The sequence below is a fragment of the Salmo trutta genome, chromosome 1 (genome assembly GCF_901001165.1).
Source record: "Salmo trutta chromosome 1, fSalTru1.1, whole genome shotgun sequence".
Lineage (NCBI taxonomy): Eukaryota > Metazoa > Chordata > Actinopteri > Salmoniformes > Salmonidae > Salmo > Salmo trutta.
In genome coordinates, this window is record NC_042957.1 from 77,762,339 (window position 1) to 77,778,730 (window position 16,392).

The 16,392-nt window shown below is 48.0% G+C and overlaps 1 protein-coding gene across 2 annotated transcripts in view; it reads right to left on the bottom strand.

The window, feature by feature from the left end:
- Positions 1-1,653: 1,653 nt before the first annotated feature.
- The window catches only part of arhgdig (Rho GDP dissociation inhibitor (GDI) gamma), a 53,041-nt gene continuing 38,302 nt past the window's right edge, over positions 1,654-16,392 (bottom strand). For both annotated transcript variants that reach the window (XM_029776262.1, XM_029776253.1), the window contains exons 4-6: positions 12,038-12,114; positions 4,219-4,282; positions 1,654-3,823 (exon numbers count right to left, since the gene is read on the bottom strand). In XM_029776262.1, coding sequence (XP_029632122.1) covers positions 3,624-3,823; positions 4,219-4,282; positions 12,038-12,114 — 341 coding nt within the window. In that variant the 3' untranslated portion in view covers positions 1,654-3,623. The remainder of the gene's footprint in view (positions 3,824-4,218; positions 4,283-12,037; positions 12,115-16,392) is intronic.

Sequence of the window (16,392 nt, forward strand, 5' to 3'; positions counted from 1 at the left end):
ACACTCTATAAAGGGAATAGAATGCCTCTCTATGGGTCCAGGTTAACACTCTATAAAGGGAATAGAATGACTCTCTATGGGTCCAGGTCAACACTTTATAAAGGGAATAAGGGGTAATTTGGAACACAGACATAGTAATAATAACAGAGCTATTTTTGATCATAATCCCTGTAAATATCTGCAGTATCCCTGCCAACCTATTTCAAACTGCATATTGGTTTTCTTTTCAAATCACAATGTGACAGTAAAACAGTCTTTAAAGAAAGAAGAGATCTGAGACCATGCAACACTCAACAAGCCCACATTACAGTTTCTTCTGGGTTCACCACCATTTTGAATGGCATCATCAATATCATGATCATTATCATCAACACTTACAACACCATAAGACTTTACACAATAGTGACAAGGACGTTTTGACGTTTTTGGGAAGGACAGAATCGATCAAATCTTGAAGACTTCATCCACTGAGTTATATTACAGGACAGAAGGGTCACGTTATAGATAGAAAAGGGTTATTTTTTCTTTCATTAGTTTGTTACCCGAGTCAGTCGATGCCTTTAGGCCTCATGCTTGGTGTTAAAGGGGGACCGTGACCCTGAGCAACAGATATACACTACACTTCAGCAAACTAACATCTGTGTTGGCATCAAATGCTAACCTGCTGCTCCCAGATCAGTGTCTAACCTGCTGCTCCCAGATCAGTGTCTAACCTGCTGCTCCCAGATCAGTGTCTAACCTAAATGTTGGCACCAAATGCTAACATGCTGCTCCCAGATCAGTGTCTAACATGCTGCTCCCAGATCAGTGTCTAACCTCTGTGTTGGCACCAAACGCTAACCTGATGCTCCCAGATCAGTGTCTAACCTCAATGTTGGCACCAAACGCTAACCTGCTGCTCCCAGATCAGTGTCTAACCTGCTGCTCCCAGATCAGTGTGTAACCTGCTGCTCCCAGATCAATGTCTAACCTGCTGCTCCCAGATCAGTGTCTAACCTGCTGCTCCCAGATCAGTGTCTAACCTGCTGCTCCCAGATCAGTGTCTAACCTGCTGCTCCCAGATCAGTGTCTAACCTGCTGCTCCCAGATCAGTGTCTAACCTGCTGCTCCCAGATCAGTGTCTAACCTGCTGCTCCCAGATCAGTGTCTAACCTGCTGCTCCCAGATCAGTGTCTAACCTGCTGCTCCCAGATCAGTGTCTAACCTGCTGCTCCCAGATCAGTGTCTAACCTGCTGCTCCCAGATCAGTGTCTAACCTGCTGCTCCCAGATCAGTGTCTAACCTGCTGCTCCCAGATCAGTGTCTAACCTGCTGCTCCCAGATCAGTGTCTAACCTGCTGCTCCCAGATCAGTGTCTAACCTGCTGCTCCCAGATCAGTGTGTGCCATCATTCCATTCATTGTCATGTTTGGCCGCCAAGAAGTGGCAAGGAGTGACATGATGGTACAAACATACTGATACCCAGGCTAGCCAATCACCATCATAACGTTGTAATTTACATTCTGACTGGAATAATCATGTCATGATAGTTCGGGTGCTAACATGGCGCCCATTAAGATACTAAACCTCAAACCCAGCTGACCCTCTACTCTACTGTAGAGATATGTCTTAGGGTCACTACCTGCCAGAGAGGTAAAGACACTGTGTAGGCTACTTGCATTGGGCTTTATTCTGTAGTAACTACTACAGAACATATTGTACACATCCCAATCACATTTTCTTCAGTATAGCCAGACAACAGGCTTCCTCATGATGTTTACATGATGTTTAATGGAAGATGGTTGATACATGGTGAATGGCTTATCTTTTAAAGAGCAACTCTCTCAATATGCAAAAGCAAAGGCAGACATTGGGAAAATGACATTCAAGCAGCATTGAAAAATAGAGCAAATATAAGGACAAACCTGAGAAAACAACAGTTGTCTGTTGATATGTTACCATGGTAACCCATCTTCCCTGTTAAACACCTCCAGACAGTGTGAAACCATGTTGTTTTACATTAATCCAATAACAGCTCAGGTGTGTCAAGTATAGAACTAGTACTTAGAAGATGGTCATTCTAGATCTAGAACTTAGAAGATGGTCATTCTGGAACTAGAACTTAGAAGATGGTCATTCTAGATCTAGAACTTAGAAGATGGTCATTCTGGAACTAGAACTTAGACGATGGTCATTCTGGAACTAGAACTTAGAAGATGGTCATTCTAGAACTAGAACTTAGAAGATGGTCATTCTAGAACTTAGAAGATGGTCATTCTGGAACTAGAACTTAGAAGATGGTCATTCTGGAACTAGAACTTAGAAGATGGTCATTCTAGAACTAGAACTTAGAAGATGGTCATTCTAGAACTAGAACTTAGAAGATGGTCATTCTAGAACTTAGAAGATGGTCATTCTGGAACTAGAACTTAGAAGATGGTCATTCTAGAACTAGAACTTAGAAGATGGTCATTCTAGAACTAGAACTTAGAAGATGGTCATTCTAGAACTAGAACTTTGAAGATGGTCATTCTGGAACTAGAACTTAGAAGATGGTAATTCTAGAACTAGAACTTTGAAGATGGTCATTCTAGAACTAGAACTTAGAAGATGGTCATACTAGAACTAGAACTTAGAAGATGGTCATTCTAGAACTAGAACTTAGAAGATGTCATTCTAGAACTTAGAAGATGTCATTCTAGATGTACAACTTAGAAGATGGTAACTTCTTCAGGAGTATGAGACACGCTGTTGTCAAACATTCTAACTGATAACTAACATTACAAAGGGTTGCTCCTTGAAACCTTGTTGAACTGGCAATTTCCAGAATAGAACACTTTAGAATAACCTTCTAGAATGTACCTCTCACACTACGGGGTGTAAATACATCTCCATACTCCAACTTCACTGTATGAGTGAGTCCCACGTGTTTAACTTCATTTGATCCCCTTCAGTTAACACACTGTAGGAGAGAACATCAGATTACATCACAGAGAGACAAGTGGATCTCCACCTACAGATCATACCTCAAATGGCCCCCTATTCCCTACATAGTGCACTACTTTTCACCAGAGCCCTGTGGGTAGTGCACTATATAGGGAATAGGGGGCCATTTTGGGATGTAGCCCACGATGTTCGGTTGTCTACTATGATGTAGACTGGTTTGGTTTATGACAACATCCTCTCTGTCTCGTTCTAGACTGTGCCTAACCTAACTTCCTGTTTACACCTTTCATACCGGTCTCTGTCTTTTACTATTATACAGGTGGGCCTTGGAAGGAGGGGGGAGAGGAGGGAGAAGGGGGGGGAGAGGAGGGAGAGGGGAAGGATGGAGGGACAGGGGAGAGGAGTTGGGAGGAAGAAAGAGGGAGAGACAGTCCTTCTTAATGAAGAGGGAGAGAAGGAGGGAGAGGGGAGACACGGGGAGAGGGAAGCATGGAGAGAGGGATGAGGTCTCTATTCATCCCAGTCCTTCTTGATGGAGGGAGGGAAGGAGGGATGAAAGTGGGGGAGACAGGGGAGAGAAGGGGTAAGGAAGGAAGGAAGGAAGGAAGGAAGGAAGGAAGGAAGGAAGGAAGGAAGGAGAAAAGGAGAGGTGGAGACACAGGGAGAGGGAAGGAGGGAGAGAGGAATGAGGCTCCTCTCTATTCGTCCCAGTCCTTCTTGATCCCCAGGTTCCACTCCCAGGAGAGGTGGTCGGTCTTGTCGTCGTCGGTGAAGTGGGACTTGATGTGGTAGCTGCCTCTGACAATCATGCCTTTGGGCGCCTCCTCCACCGGGGTTATGAACTCATGCTCCTCCACCCGTGGCCCGTAGCTGCCCACCATGTACACCGCCTTGTCCACTGCACGACACAAAATGGATGCTCAGTTGCACACTTGCTAGCCAGGTTTAAGGTGAATGTGGGGGAAACTGTGCCAATTTGTGTCAGTGACAACACACCAAATGGCGGCTCAGTTGCACCGTTGGTAATCAGGTTTTAAGTGTATGTGGGGGAAACTGACGTCTTGTGTCGATGAAAGCACACAAAATGGCAGCTCAGTTACATCACTGTTAACCCGGAATTAGGTGTATGTGGGGAAACTGTGATGTATTGTGTCGATGACAACACACAAAATGGCAGCTCAGTTGCACCCTTGCTAGCCAGGATTTAGGTGTATGTATCAGAAACTGACACGGTCTATGGGTCTAAACAGCACAGCGTATCCACAGCTCGGCACAAAATGGGGTCCTCCTTACCTCTGATTCCTTTCCTGTAGGTCAGATGGACGTACTTCAGCCCAGACACAATATCCCTGTTAACCTGGAGAGGAGAGAAGGGGAGGGAACGGGAGAGGAGGAGGGGAGGAGAGTTATCAGGAGCAATAAATAAACTATGTAAATTCATTGGGACTGGAAATCTGTAGTGCATTTAAACACAGTATGAACTTATATGGAGGAGAGGGGAGGGGGATGGGAGATGAGAGGAGAAGGGAGGGGAGGAGAGGAGAGGGAAGGAGAGGAGAGGAGAGGAAAGGAGAGTTATCTTATATGAATTCTCATGAAGAGTCAACTTTACACAGCTTTGTCCCAAATGACCCCCTACTCCCTATTCAGTACACAACGTTTAACCAGGTCGCTCAGCCCTATAGGCCCTGGTCTAAAGTAGTGCCCTTAGCCCTATAGGCCCTGGTCTAAAGTAGTACCCTTAGCCCTATAGGCCCTGGTCTAAAGTAGTGCCCTTAGCCCTATAGGCCCTGGTCTAAAGTAGTGCCCTTAGCCCTATAGGCCCTGGCCTAAAGTAGTGCCCTTAGCCCTATAGGCCCTGGCCTAAAGTAGTGCCCTTAGCCCTATAGGTCCTGGTCTAAAGTAGTGCCCTTAGCCCTATAGGCCCTGGTCTAAAGTAGTGCCCTTAGCCCTATAGGCCCTGGTCTAAAGTAGTGCCCTTAGCCCTATAGGCCCTGGTCTAAAGTAGTGCACCATATATGGAATAGGGTGCCATTTGGGACGCACACAAGTAGGGGTGTGAACATTTCAAATTGGGATCTTTAACTTTAAGAAAAATCCCTAACAGAGAAACAGTTGTTTTGGTGGCCTAGTGATGGAAGTTAGTCCCGCTGCATGTTCAGTGGTGCTTCTAAACTATCTCCAGAGAAGGTTTCCTGTTGGCATTTAAAAACCGTAGTGTACCTTTACAGACAAACAAACAAACAAACAAACAAACATGCCGTAGCCGAGGTGCTTTCAAGGGTAGATAACCGCAGTAGATAGACATGACTCTCAAGGGTATATAACTGCAGTAGATAGACATGACTCTCAAGGGTAGATAACTGCAGTAGATAGACATGACTCTCAAGGGTATATAACTGCAGTAGATAGACATGACTCTCAAGGGTATATAACTGCAGTAGATAGACATGACTCTCAAGGGTAGATAACTGCAGTAGATAGACATGACTCTCAAGGGTAGATAACTGCAGTAGATAGACATGACTCTCAAGGGTATATAACTGCAGTAGATAGACATGACTCTCAAGGGTAGATAACTGCAGTAGATAGACATGACTCTCAAGGGTAGATAACTGCAGTAGATAGACATGACTCTCAAGGGTATATAACCGTAGTAGATAGACATGACTCTCAAGGGTAGATAACTGCAGTAGATAGACATGACTCTCAAGGGTAGATAACTGCAGGTGACAGAACTTCCTTGCCCGGCCCTAACGATCATACATACGTAATAGGCCCTAACGATCATACATACGTAATAGGACCTAACGATCATACATACGTAATAGGCCCTAACGATCATACATACGTAATAGGCCCTAACGATCATACATACGTAATAGGCCCTAACGATCATACATACGTAATAGGCCCTAACGATCATGCATACGGAATAGGCCCTAACGATCATACATACGTAATAGGCCCTAACGATCATACATACGTAATAGGCCCTAACGATCATACAAACGTAATAGGCCCTAACGATCATACATACGTAATAGGCCCTAACGATCATACATACGTAATAGGACCATTATTCTGTGAATTGAAGTGGAATTTTATTATTTAAAAAATATAAGAATTTACAGAGAAAAAAAGTGACCCAAAATGGTTGTTTAAACATTAAGCAAAATGGTCCATTTGTCACATCCCTACAACCAAGGCCTACTCTACTATTCCTGCCATCACTGTTCCCCAGCTGCAGTTGCACTCTTCTACCTCCAGGTGTCCTCACTGCAGAGTCTGAGGGAGAGGGGGCTGCTTGGTGAGTCTGAGGGAGAGAGGGCTGCTTGGTGAGTCTGAGGGAGAGAGGGCTGCTTGGTGAGTCTGAGGGAGAGAGGGCTGCTTGGTGAGTCTGAGGGAGAGAGGGCTGCTTGGTGAGTCTGAGGGAGAGAGGGCTGCTTGGTGAGTCTGAGGGAGAGAGGGCTGCTTGGTGAGTCTGAGGGAGAGAGGGCTGCTTGGTGAGTCTGAGGGAGAGAGGGCTGCTTGGTGAGTCTGAGGGGGAGAGGGCTGCTTGGTGAGTCTGAGGGAGAGAGGGCTGCTTGGTGAGTCTGAGGGAGAGGGGGCTGCTTGGTGAGTCTGAGGGAGAGGGGGCTGCTTGGTGAGTCTGAGGGAGAGGGGGCTGCTTGGTGAGTCTGAGGGAGAGAGGGCTGCTTGGTGAGTCTGAGGGAGAGAGGGCTGCTTGGTGAGTCTGAGGGAGAGAGGGCTGCTTGGTGAGTCTGAGGGAGAGAGGGCTGCTTGGTAAGTCTGAGGGAGGGAGGGCTGCTTGGTGAGTCTGAGGGAGAGAGGGCTGCTTGGTGAGTCTGAGGGAGGGGGAGAGAGGGCTGAGGGAGGGGAGGGGAGTAGGGGGCTGCTTGGTGAGTCTGAGGGAGGGGGAGAGAGGGCTGAGGGAGAGGTATGGGGAGGGGGGATAGGGTTGCTTGGTGTGTCTGAGGGAGGGGGAGAGAGAGCTGAGGGAGAGGGAGGTGAGGGGAGAGGGAGGTGAGGGGAGGGGGAGAGGGGGCTGCTTGGTGAATACAGTCTCTGTCAGCACGGGATCATTGCCTTTAAAAAGTGCCTTGTCGGCAATGTGCAATAGGTTTGAATCCCAGCCTAGACCAGAGTATCTCAGAGTTTCATCTCTTCCTATCTGATTCCATAATAATCTTTCATGTCAACTATAAATGATATTTCATATCCAAGTAGAACTGGTCATGCCACTGTACCCATCCATTAGAATGGGACCTAATCAACATAGCCCATCTTTCTCACTTCACAGACACAGTCTATTATTTATTTATTTACATTTGGTTGAGCTGTCAACTAATTTGAAATCAACACAAAATGTTATCATGCAATTGGATTTAGGTAAACAATTGGGTAAAATAAATAAATGATAATAATTAAAATCAAATCAAATGTTATTAGTCACATGCGCTGAATACAACAGGTGTAGACCTTACAGGGAAATGCTTACTTACAAGCCCCTAAACAACAATGCAGTTAAAAAAATATATATATGTACGAATAAGAATAAGAAATAAAAGTAACAAGTAATTAAAGAGCAGCAGTAAAATAACAATAGCAAGACTATGTACAGCTGGGTACCGGTACAGAGTCAATGTGCAGGGCACTGGTTAGTTGGGGTAGTTTGTACATGTAGGTGGAGTTATTAAAGTGACTATGCATAGATAATAACAGAGAGTAGCAGCAGTGTAAAAGAGGGGGGGGGGGGCAATGCAAATAGTCTGGGTAGCCATTTGATTACATGTTCAGGAGTCTTATGGCTTGGGGGTAAAAGCTGTTTAGAACCCTCTTGGACCCAGACTTGGTGCTCCGGTACCGCTTGCCGTGTGGTAGCAGAGAGAACAGTCTATGACTGGGGTGGATGGAGTCTTTGACAATTTTTAGGGCCTTCCTCTCACACCGCCTGGTGTAGAGGTCCTGGATGGCAGGAAGCTTGGCCCCAGTGATGTACTGGGCCGTTCGCCCTACCCTCTGTAGTGCCTTGCGGTCGGAGGCCGAGCATTTGCCATACCAGGCAGTGATACAACCAGTCAGGATGCTCTCGATGGTGCAGGTGTAGAACCTTTTGAGGATCTGAGGACCCATGCCAAATATTTTCAGTCTCCTGAGGGGGAATAGGCTTTATCGTACCCTCTTCACGACTGTCTTGGTGTGTTTGGACCATGATAGTTTGTTGGTGATGTGGACACCAAGGAACTTGAAGCTCTCAACCTGCTCCACTACAGCCCCGTCGATGAGAATGTGGGCATGCTCGGTCCTCTTTTTCCTGTAGTCCACAATCATCTCCTTTGTCTTGATCACGTTAAGGGAGAGGTTGTTGTCCTGGCACCACAAAGCCAGGTCTCTGACCTCCTCCCTATAGGCTGTCTCGTCGTTGTCGGTGGTCAGGCCTATCACTGTTTTGTCATTGGTAATTTGATGATGGTGTTGGAGTCGTGCCTGGCCATGCAGTCGTGGGTGAACAGGGAGTACAGGAGGGGACTAAGCACGCACCCCTGAGGTGCTCCAGTGTTGAGAATCAGCGTGGCAGATGTGTTGCTACCTACCCTCACCACCTGGGGGCGGCCCGTCAGGAAGTCCAGGATCCAGTTGCAGAGGGAGGTGTTTAGTCCCAGGGTCCTTAGCTTATTGATGAGCTTTGAAGGCACTATGGTGTTGAACGCTGAGCTGTAGTCAATGAATAGCATTTTCACATTGGTGTTCCTTTTGTCCAGGTGGGAAAGGGCAGTGTGGAGTGCAATAGAGATTGCATCATCTGTGGATCTGTTAAGGCCGTATGCAAAGTGGAGTGGGTTTAGGGTTTCTGGGATAATGGTGTTGATGTGAGCCATGACCAGCCTTTCAAAGCACTTCATGGCTACATATGTGAGTGTTACGGGTCAGTAGTCATTTAGGCAGGTTACCTTAGTGTTCTTGGGCACAGGGACTATGGTGGTCTGCTTAAAACATGTTGGTATTACAGACTCGGACAGGGAGAGGTTGAAAATGTCAGTGAAGACACTTGCCAGTTGGTCAGCACATGCTCGCAGTACATGTCCTGGTAATTAATCTGGCCCTGCGGCCTTGTGAATGTTGACCTGTTTAAAGGTCTTACTCACATCGGCTGAGGAGAGCGTGATCACACAGTTTTCCGGAACCTCCAACACCCTACTAAGCAAACTGGATGTAGTCTACCACAGTGCCATCCGTTTTGTCACCAAAGCCCCACTGGTCATCCCCAAAGCCAACACTTCCTTTGGCCGCCTTTCCTTACAGTTCTCTGCTGCCAATGACTGGAACGAATTGCAAAAATCACTGAAGCTGGAGACATATATCTCCCTCACTAACTTTAAGCATCAGCTGTCAGAGCAGCTTTTCGATCACTGTACCTGTACATAGCCCATCTGTAAGTAGCACACCCAACTACCTCATCCCCATATTGTTATTTATCTTCTTGCTCTTTTGCACCCTAGTATCTCTACTTGCACATAATCATCTGCACATCTATCACTCCAGTGTTCATTTGCTAAATTGTAATTATTTTGCCTCTATGGCCTATTTATTGCCTTATCTCCCTAATCTTCTACATTTGCACACACTGTACATAGATTTTTCTATTGTGTTATTGACTGTACGTACTCCGACGAAAACCTGCTGTTTTCAACTCTGTAGAGACAGCAGGAGCGGTAGACATACTCTCAATGATCGGCTATGAAAAGCCAACTGACATTTATTCCTGAGGTGCTGACCTGTTGCACCCTCGACAACCACTGTGATTATTGTTATTTGACCCTGCTGGTCATCTATGAACATTTGAACATCTTGGCCATGTTCTGTTATAATCTCCACCCGGCACAGCCAGAAGAGGACTGGCCACCCCTCATAGCCTGGTTCCTCTCTACCCTGTACAGCCAGAAGAGGACTGGCCACCCCTCATAGCCTGGTTCCTCTCTAGGTTTCTTCCTAGGTTCCTGACTTTCTAGGGAGTTTTTCCTAGCCACCGTGCTTCTACACCTGCATTGCTTGCTGTTTGGGGTTTTAGGCTGGGTTTCTGTACAGCACTTTGAGATATCAGCTGATGTAAGAAGGGCTATATAAATACATTTGATTTGATTTTGATTTGATTTGTACGTTTGTTTATGTGTAACTCTGTGTTGTTGTTGTTTTTGTCACACTGCTTTGCTTTATCTTGGCCAGGTCGCAGTTGTAAATGAGAACTTTTTCTTAACTAGCCTACCTGGTTAAATAAAGGACTTGTTCTCAAGTAGCCTACCTGGTTAAATAAAGTTGAAATAAATAAGATAATATAAAAAAGAGAAGAACAGAACAGAACCAAACAGAGCAGAGAAGAGCAGAACAGAACCAAACAGAGCAGAGAAGAACAGAACAGAACCAAACAGAGCAGAGAAGAACAGAACAGAACCAAACAGAGCAGAACAGAACAGAACAGAACCAAACAGAGCAGAGAAGAACAGAACAGAACCAAACAGAGCAGAGAAGAGCAGAACAGAACCAAACAGAGCAGAGAAGAGCAGAACAGAACCAAACAGAGCAGAGAAGAACAGAACAGAACCAAACAGAGCAGAACAGAACAGAACCAAACAGAGCAGAGAAGAACAGAACAGAACCAAACAGAGCAGAGAAGAACAGAACAGAAAGGTGAAGAGGAGATTGATCCCTGATCTGTTTCACCAGTCTTGTGTTTATCTCCGTCCCCCACCAGGTGTCTCCTATTTTCCTCCATTATCACCTGTGTATTTATACCTGCATTTTCTGTTTGTCTGTTGCCAGTTCGTCTTGTTTTGTCAGGTCTTACCAGCGTGTTTCCTGTTTCTCAAGTTCTTGTTTTCTAGTCTTCCCGGATCCAACCTGCCTGCCTGTCCTGGCCCTGAGCCTGCCTGCCTGTCCTGGCCCTGAGCCTGCCTGCCTGTCCTTGGCCCTGAGCCTGTCTGCCTGCCTGTCCTTGGCCCTGAGCCTGTCTGCCTGCCTGTCCTTGGCCCTGAGCCTGTCTGCCTGCCTGTCCTTGGCCCTGAGCCTGTCTGCCTGCCTGTCCTTGGCCCTGAGCCTGTCTGCCTGCCTGTCCTTGGCCCTGAGCCTGTCTGCCTGCCTGTCCTTGGCCCTGAGCCTGTCTGCCTGCCTGTCCTTGGCCCTGAGCCTGTCTGCCTGCCTGGCCTTGGCCCTGAGCCTGTCTGCCTGTCCTGGCCCTGAGCCCTGAGCCTGTCTGCCTGTCCTGGCCCTGAGCCTGTCTGCCTGTCCTGGCCCTGAGCCTGTCTGCCTGTCCTGGCCCTGAGCCTGTCTGCCTGTCCTGGCCCTGAGCCTGCCTGCCTGTCCTGGCCCTGAGCCTGCCTGCCTGTCCTGGCCCTGAGCCTGCCTGCCTGTCCTGGCCCTGAGCCTGTCCTGGCCCTGAGCCTGTCTGCCTGTCCTGGCCCTGAGCCTGTCTGCCCGTCCTGGCCCTGCCTGCCTGTCCTGGCCCTGAGCCTGCCTGCCCGTCCTGGCCCTGAGCCTGTCTGCCCGTCCTGGCCCTGAGCCTGTCTGCCCGTCCTGGCCCTGAGCCTGTCTGCCCGTCCTGGCCCTGAGCCTGTCTGCCCGTCCTGGCCCTGAGCCTGTCTGCCCGTCCTGGCCCTGAGCCTGTCTGCCCGTCCTGGCCCTGAGCCTGTCTGCCCGTCCTGGCCCTGAGCCTGTCTGCCCGTCCTGGCCCTGAGCCTGTCTGCCCGTCCTGGCCCTGAGCCTGCCTGTCCTGGCCCTGAGCCTGCCTGCCTGTCCTGGCCCTGAGCCTGCCTGCCTGTCCTGGCCCTGAGCCTGCCTGCCTGTCCTGGCCCTGAGCCTGTTTGCCTGTCCTGGCCCTGAGCCTGCCTGCCGTTCTGTCCCTGATTGACTCTGCCTTGGATTACGAACCTCTGCCTGCCCTCGACCTGCCCTTTAATCTGTCCCTTTGTTATAATAAATATTCTGACAACCGAACCATCCGACTCCTGTGTCTGCATCTGGAAAATCTCCTGAGTCCTGATAGAGATGTTCTCACCTGAAAGTGTATCTTCACTCTGTAGTCCAGGAGGAGAGAGGAGGAGGAGAAGGTTCTTACCTTGAAGTGTATCTTCACTCTGTAGTCCACTCCTTCCTTCATGGTGAAACTCTTCTTCTTCAGAGCCTCCAGGTCACCTGCAGGTCAACACCATGACAACGTGAGGTCAACAGATGATATTATCACTTCCATATTCAAACACAACTGCAGATGATATACATATTGTTCTGAAGTTCTCTGTGTCTGGTCTCTGACTGTTCCCTGTGTCTGGTCTCTGACTGTTCTCTGTGTCTGGTCTCTGACTGTTCCCTGTGTCTGGTCTCTGACTGTTCCCTGTGTCTGGTCTCTGACTGTTCTCTGTGTCTGGTCTCTGACTGTTCTCTGTGTCTGGTCTCTGTGTCTAGTCTCTGACTGTTCCCTGTGTCTGGTCTCTGACTGTTCTCTGTGTCTGGTCTCTGACTGTTCCCTGTGTCTGGTCTCTGACTGTTCCCTGTGTCTGGTCTCTGACTGTTCCCTGTGTTTGGTCTCTGTGTCTGGTCTCTGACTGTTCTCTGTGTCTGGTCTCTGACTGTTCTCTGTGTCTGGTCTCTGACTGTTCTCTGTGTCTGGTCTCTGACTGTTCTCTGTGTCTGGTCTCTGACTGTTCCCTGTGTCTGGTCTCTGACTGTTCCCTGTGTCTGGTCTCTGACTGTTCTCTGTGTCTGGTCTCTGACTGTTCTCTGTGTCTGGTCTCTGTGTCTGGTCTCTGACTGTTCTCTGTGTCTGGTCTCTGACTGTTCCCTGTGTCTGGTCTCTGACTGTTCCCCGTGTTTGGTCTCTGTGTCTGGTCTCTGACTGTTCCCTGTGTCTGGTCTCTGACTGTTCCCTGTGTCTGGTCTCTGACTGTTCTCTGTGTCTGGTCTCTGACTGTTCTCTGTGTCTGGTCCCTGTGTCTGGTCTCTGACTGTTCTCTGTGTCTGGTCTCTGACTGTTCCCTGTGTCTGGTCTCTGACTGTTCCCTGTGTCTGGTCTCTGACTGTTCCCTGTGTCTGGTCTCTGTGTCTGGTCTCTGTGTCTGGTCTCTGTGTCTGGTCTCTGTGTCTGGTCTCTGTGTCTGGTCTCTGTGTCTGGTCTCTGACTGTTCCCTGTGTCTGGCCTCTGAGTGTTCTCTGTGTCTGGTCTCTGACTGTTCTCTGTGTCTGGTCTCTGACTGTTCTCTGTGTCTGGTCCCTGTGTCTGGTCTCTGACTGTTCTCTGTGTCTGGTCTCTGACTGTTCCCTGTGTCTGGTCTCTGACTGTTCCCTGTGTCTGGTCTCTGACTGTTCCCTGTGTCTGGTCTCTGACTGTTCCCTGTGTCTGGTCTCTGACTGTTCCCTGTGTCTGGTCTCTGTGTCTGGTCTCTGTGTCTGGTCTCTGTGTCTGGCCTCTGAGTGTTCTCTGTGTCTGGTCTCTGACTGTTCTCTGTGTCTGGTCTCTGACTGGTCTCTGTGTCTGGTCTCTGACTGGTCTCTGTGTCTGGTCTCTGACTGGTCTCTGTGTCTGGTCTCTGACTGGTCTCTGTGTCTGGTCTCTGACTGGTCTCTGTGTCTGGTCTCTGACTGGTCTCTGTGTCTGGTCTCTGACTGGTCTCTGTGTCTGGTCTCTGACTGGTCTCTGTGTCTGGTCCCTGTGTCTGGTCTCTGTGTCTGGTCTCTGACTGTTCTCTGTGTCTGGTCTCTGACTGTTCCCTGTGTCTGGTCTCTGACTGTTCCCTGTGTTTGGTCTCTGACTGTTCTCTGTGTCTGGTCTCTGACTGTTCTCTGTGTCTGGTCTCTGACTGTTCTCTGTGTCTGGTCTCTGACTGTTCTCTGTGTCTGGTCTCTGACTGTTCTCTGTGTCTGGTCTCTGTGTCTGGTCTCTGATTGTTCTCTGTGTCTGGTCTCTGAGTGTTCTCCGTGTCTGTTCTCTGTGTCTGGTCTCTGACTGTTCTCTGTGTCTGGTCTCTGACTGTTCTCTGACTGTTCCCTGTGTCTGGTCTCTGTGTCTGGTCTCTGACTGTTCTCTGTGTCTGGTCTCTGACTGTTCTCTGTGTCTGGTCTCTGACTGTTCTCTGTGTCTGGTCTCTGACTGTTCTCTGTGTCTGGTCTCTGTGTCTAGTCTCTGACTGTTCCCTGTGTCTGGTCTCTGACTGTTCTCTGTGCCTGGGCTCTGTGTCTGGTCTCTGACTGTTCTCTGTGTCTGGTCTCTGACTGGTCTCTGTGTCTGGTCTCTGACTGGTCTCTGTGTCTGGTCTCTGACTGGTCTCTGTGTCTGGTCTCTGACTGGTCTCTGTGTCTGGTCCCTGTGTCTGGTCTCTGTGTCTGGTCTCTGACTGTTCTCTGTGTCTGGTCTCTGACTGTTCCCTGTGTCTGGTCTCTGTGTCTGGTCTCTGACTGTTCCCTGTGTTTGGTCTCTGACTGTTCTCTGTGTCTGGTCTCTGACTGTTCTCTGTGTCTGGTCTCTGACTGTTCTCTGTGTCTGGTCTCTGACTGTTCTCTGTGTCTGGTCTCTGACTGTTCTCTGTGTCTGGTCTCTGATTGTTCTCTGTGTCTGGTCTCTGAGTGTTCTCCGTGTCTGTTCTCTGTGTCTGGTCTCTGACTGTTCTCTGTGTCTGGTCTCTGACTGTTCTCTGACTGTTCCCTGTGTCTGGTCTCTGTGTCTGGTCTCTGACTGTTCTCTGTGTCTGGTCTCTGACTGTTCTCTGTGTCTGGTCTCTGACTGTTCTCTGTGTCTGGTCTCTGTGTCTAGTCTCTGACTGTTCCCTGTGTCTGGTCTCTGACTGTTCTCTGTGCCTGGGCTCTGACTGTTCTCTGTGCCTGGGGTTTATAGATTAAATATAACTCCCAAATGGCACCCTATTCCCTATATAGTGCACTACTTTTTACCAGGACCCAATGGCAACCTATTCCTCTACATAGTGCACTACTTTTGACTAGAACCCACTCTAGAACCCTCTGATCACAGATACAGCACAGTAATGGGTGTTTAATACATTTAAACTCTACACTTTAACCTGCTGTAAAAGCCTTATCATGGAGGAGGAGGAGGAGGAGGACAGGGGAAGGAGGAAGAAGAGGAGAGATAAAAGGAGACAGATGAACAGAGAAAAGAGTGATGATGGTGTTGAAAGGAAGAGAGGGAAGGAGGAAGCAGTAGAGATAAAAGGAGACAGATGAACAGAGAACAGAGTGATGATGGTGTTGAAAGGAAGAGAGGGAAGGAGGAAGCAGTAGAGATAAAAGGAGAGATAAAAGGAGACAGATGAACAGAGAACAGAGTGAGGATGGTGTTGAAAGGAAGAGAGGGAAGAGGAAGCAGTAGAGATAAAAAGGAGAGATAAAAGGAGGACAGATGAACAGAGAACAGAGTGATGATGGTGTTGAAAGGAAGAGAGGGAAGGAGGAAGCAGTAGAGTAAAAGGAGAGATAAAAGGAGACAGATGAACAGAGAACAGAGTGATGATGGTGTTGAAAGGAAGAGAGGGAAGGAGGAAGCAGTAGAGATAAAAGGAGAGATAAAAGGAGACAGATGAACAGAGAACAGAGTGATGATGGTGTTGAAAGGAAGAGAGGGAAGGAGGAAGCAGTAGAGATAAAGGAGAGATAAAAGGAGACAGATGAACAGAGAACAGAGTGATGATGGTGTTGAAAGGAAGAGAGGGAAGGAGGAAGCAGTAGAGATAAAAGGAGAGATAAAAGGAGACAGATGAACAGAGAACAGAGTGATGATTGGTGTTGAAAGGAAGAGAGGGAAGGAGGAAGCAGTAGAGATAAAGGAGAGATAAAAGGAGACAGATGAACAGAGAACAGAGTGATGATGGTGTTGAAAGGAAGAGAGGGAAGGAGGAAGCAGTAGAGATAAAAGGAGAGATAAAAGGAGACAGATGAACAGAGAACAGAGTGATGATGGTGTTGAAAGGAAGAGAGGGAAGGAGGAAGCAGTAGAGATAAAAGGAGAGATAAAAGGAGACAGATGAACAGAGAACAGAGTGATGATGGTGTTGAAAGGAAGAGAGGGAAGGAGGAAGCAGTAGAGATAAAAGGAGAGATAAAAGGAGACAGATGAACAGAGAACAGAGTGATGATGGTGTTGAAAGGAAGAGAGGGAAGGAGGAAGCAGTAGAGATAAAAGGAGAGATAAAAGGAGACAGATGAACAGAGAACAGAGTGATGATGGTGTTGAAAGGAAGAGAGGGAAGGAGGAAGCAGTAGAGATAAAAGGAGAGATAAAAGGAGACAGATGAACAGAGAACAGAGTGATGATGGTGTTGAAAGGAAGAGAGGGAAGGAGGAAGCAGTAGAGATAAAAGGAGAGATAAAAGGAGACAGATGAACAGAGAACAGAGTGATGATGGTGTTGAAAGGAAGAGAGGGAAGGAGGAAGCAGTAGAGATAAAAGGAGAGATAAAAGGAGACAGA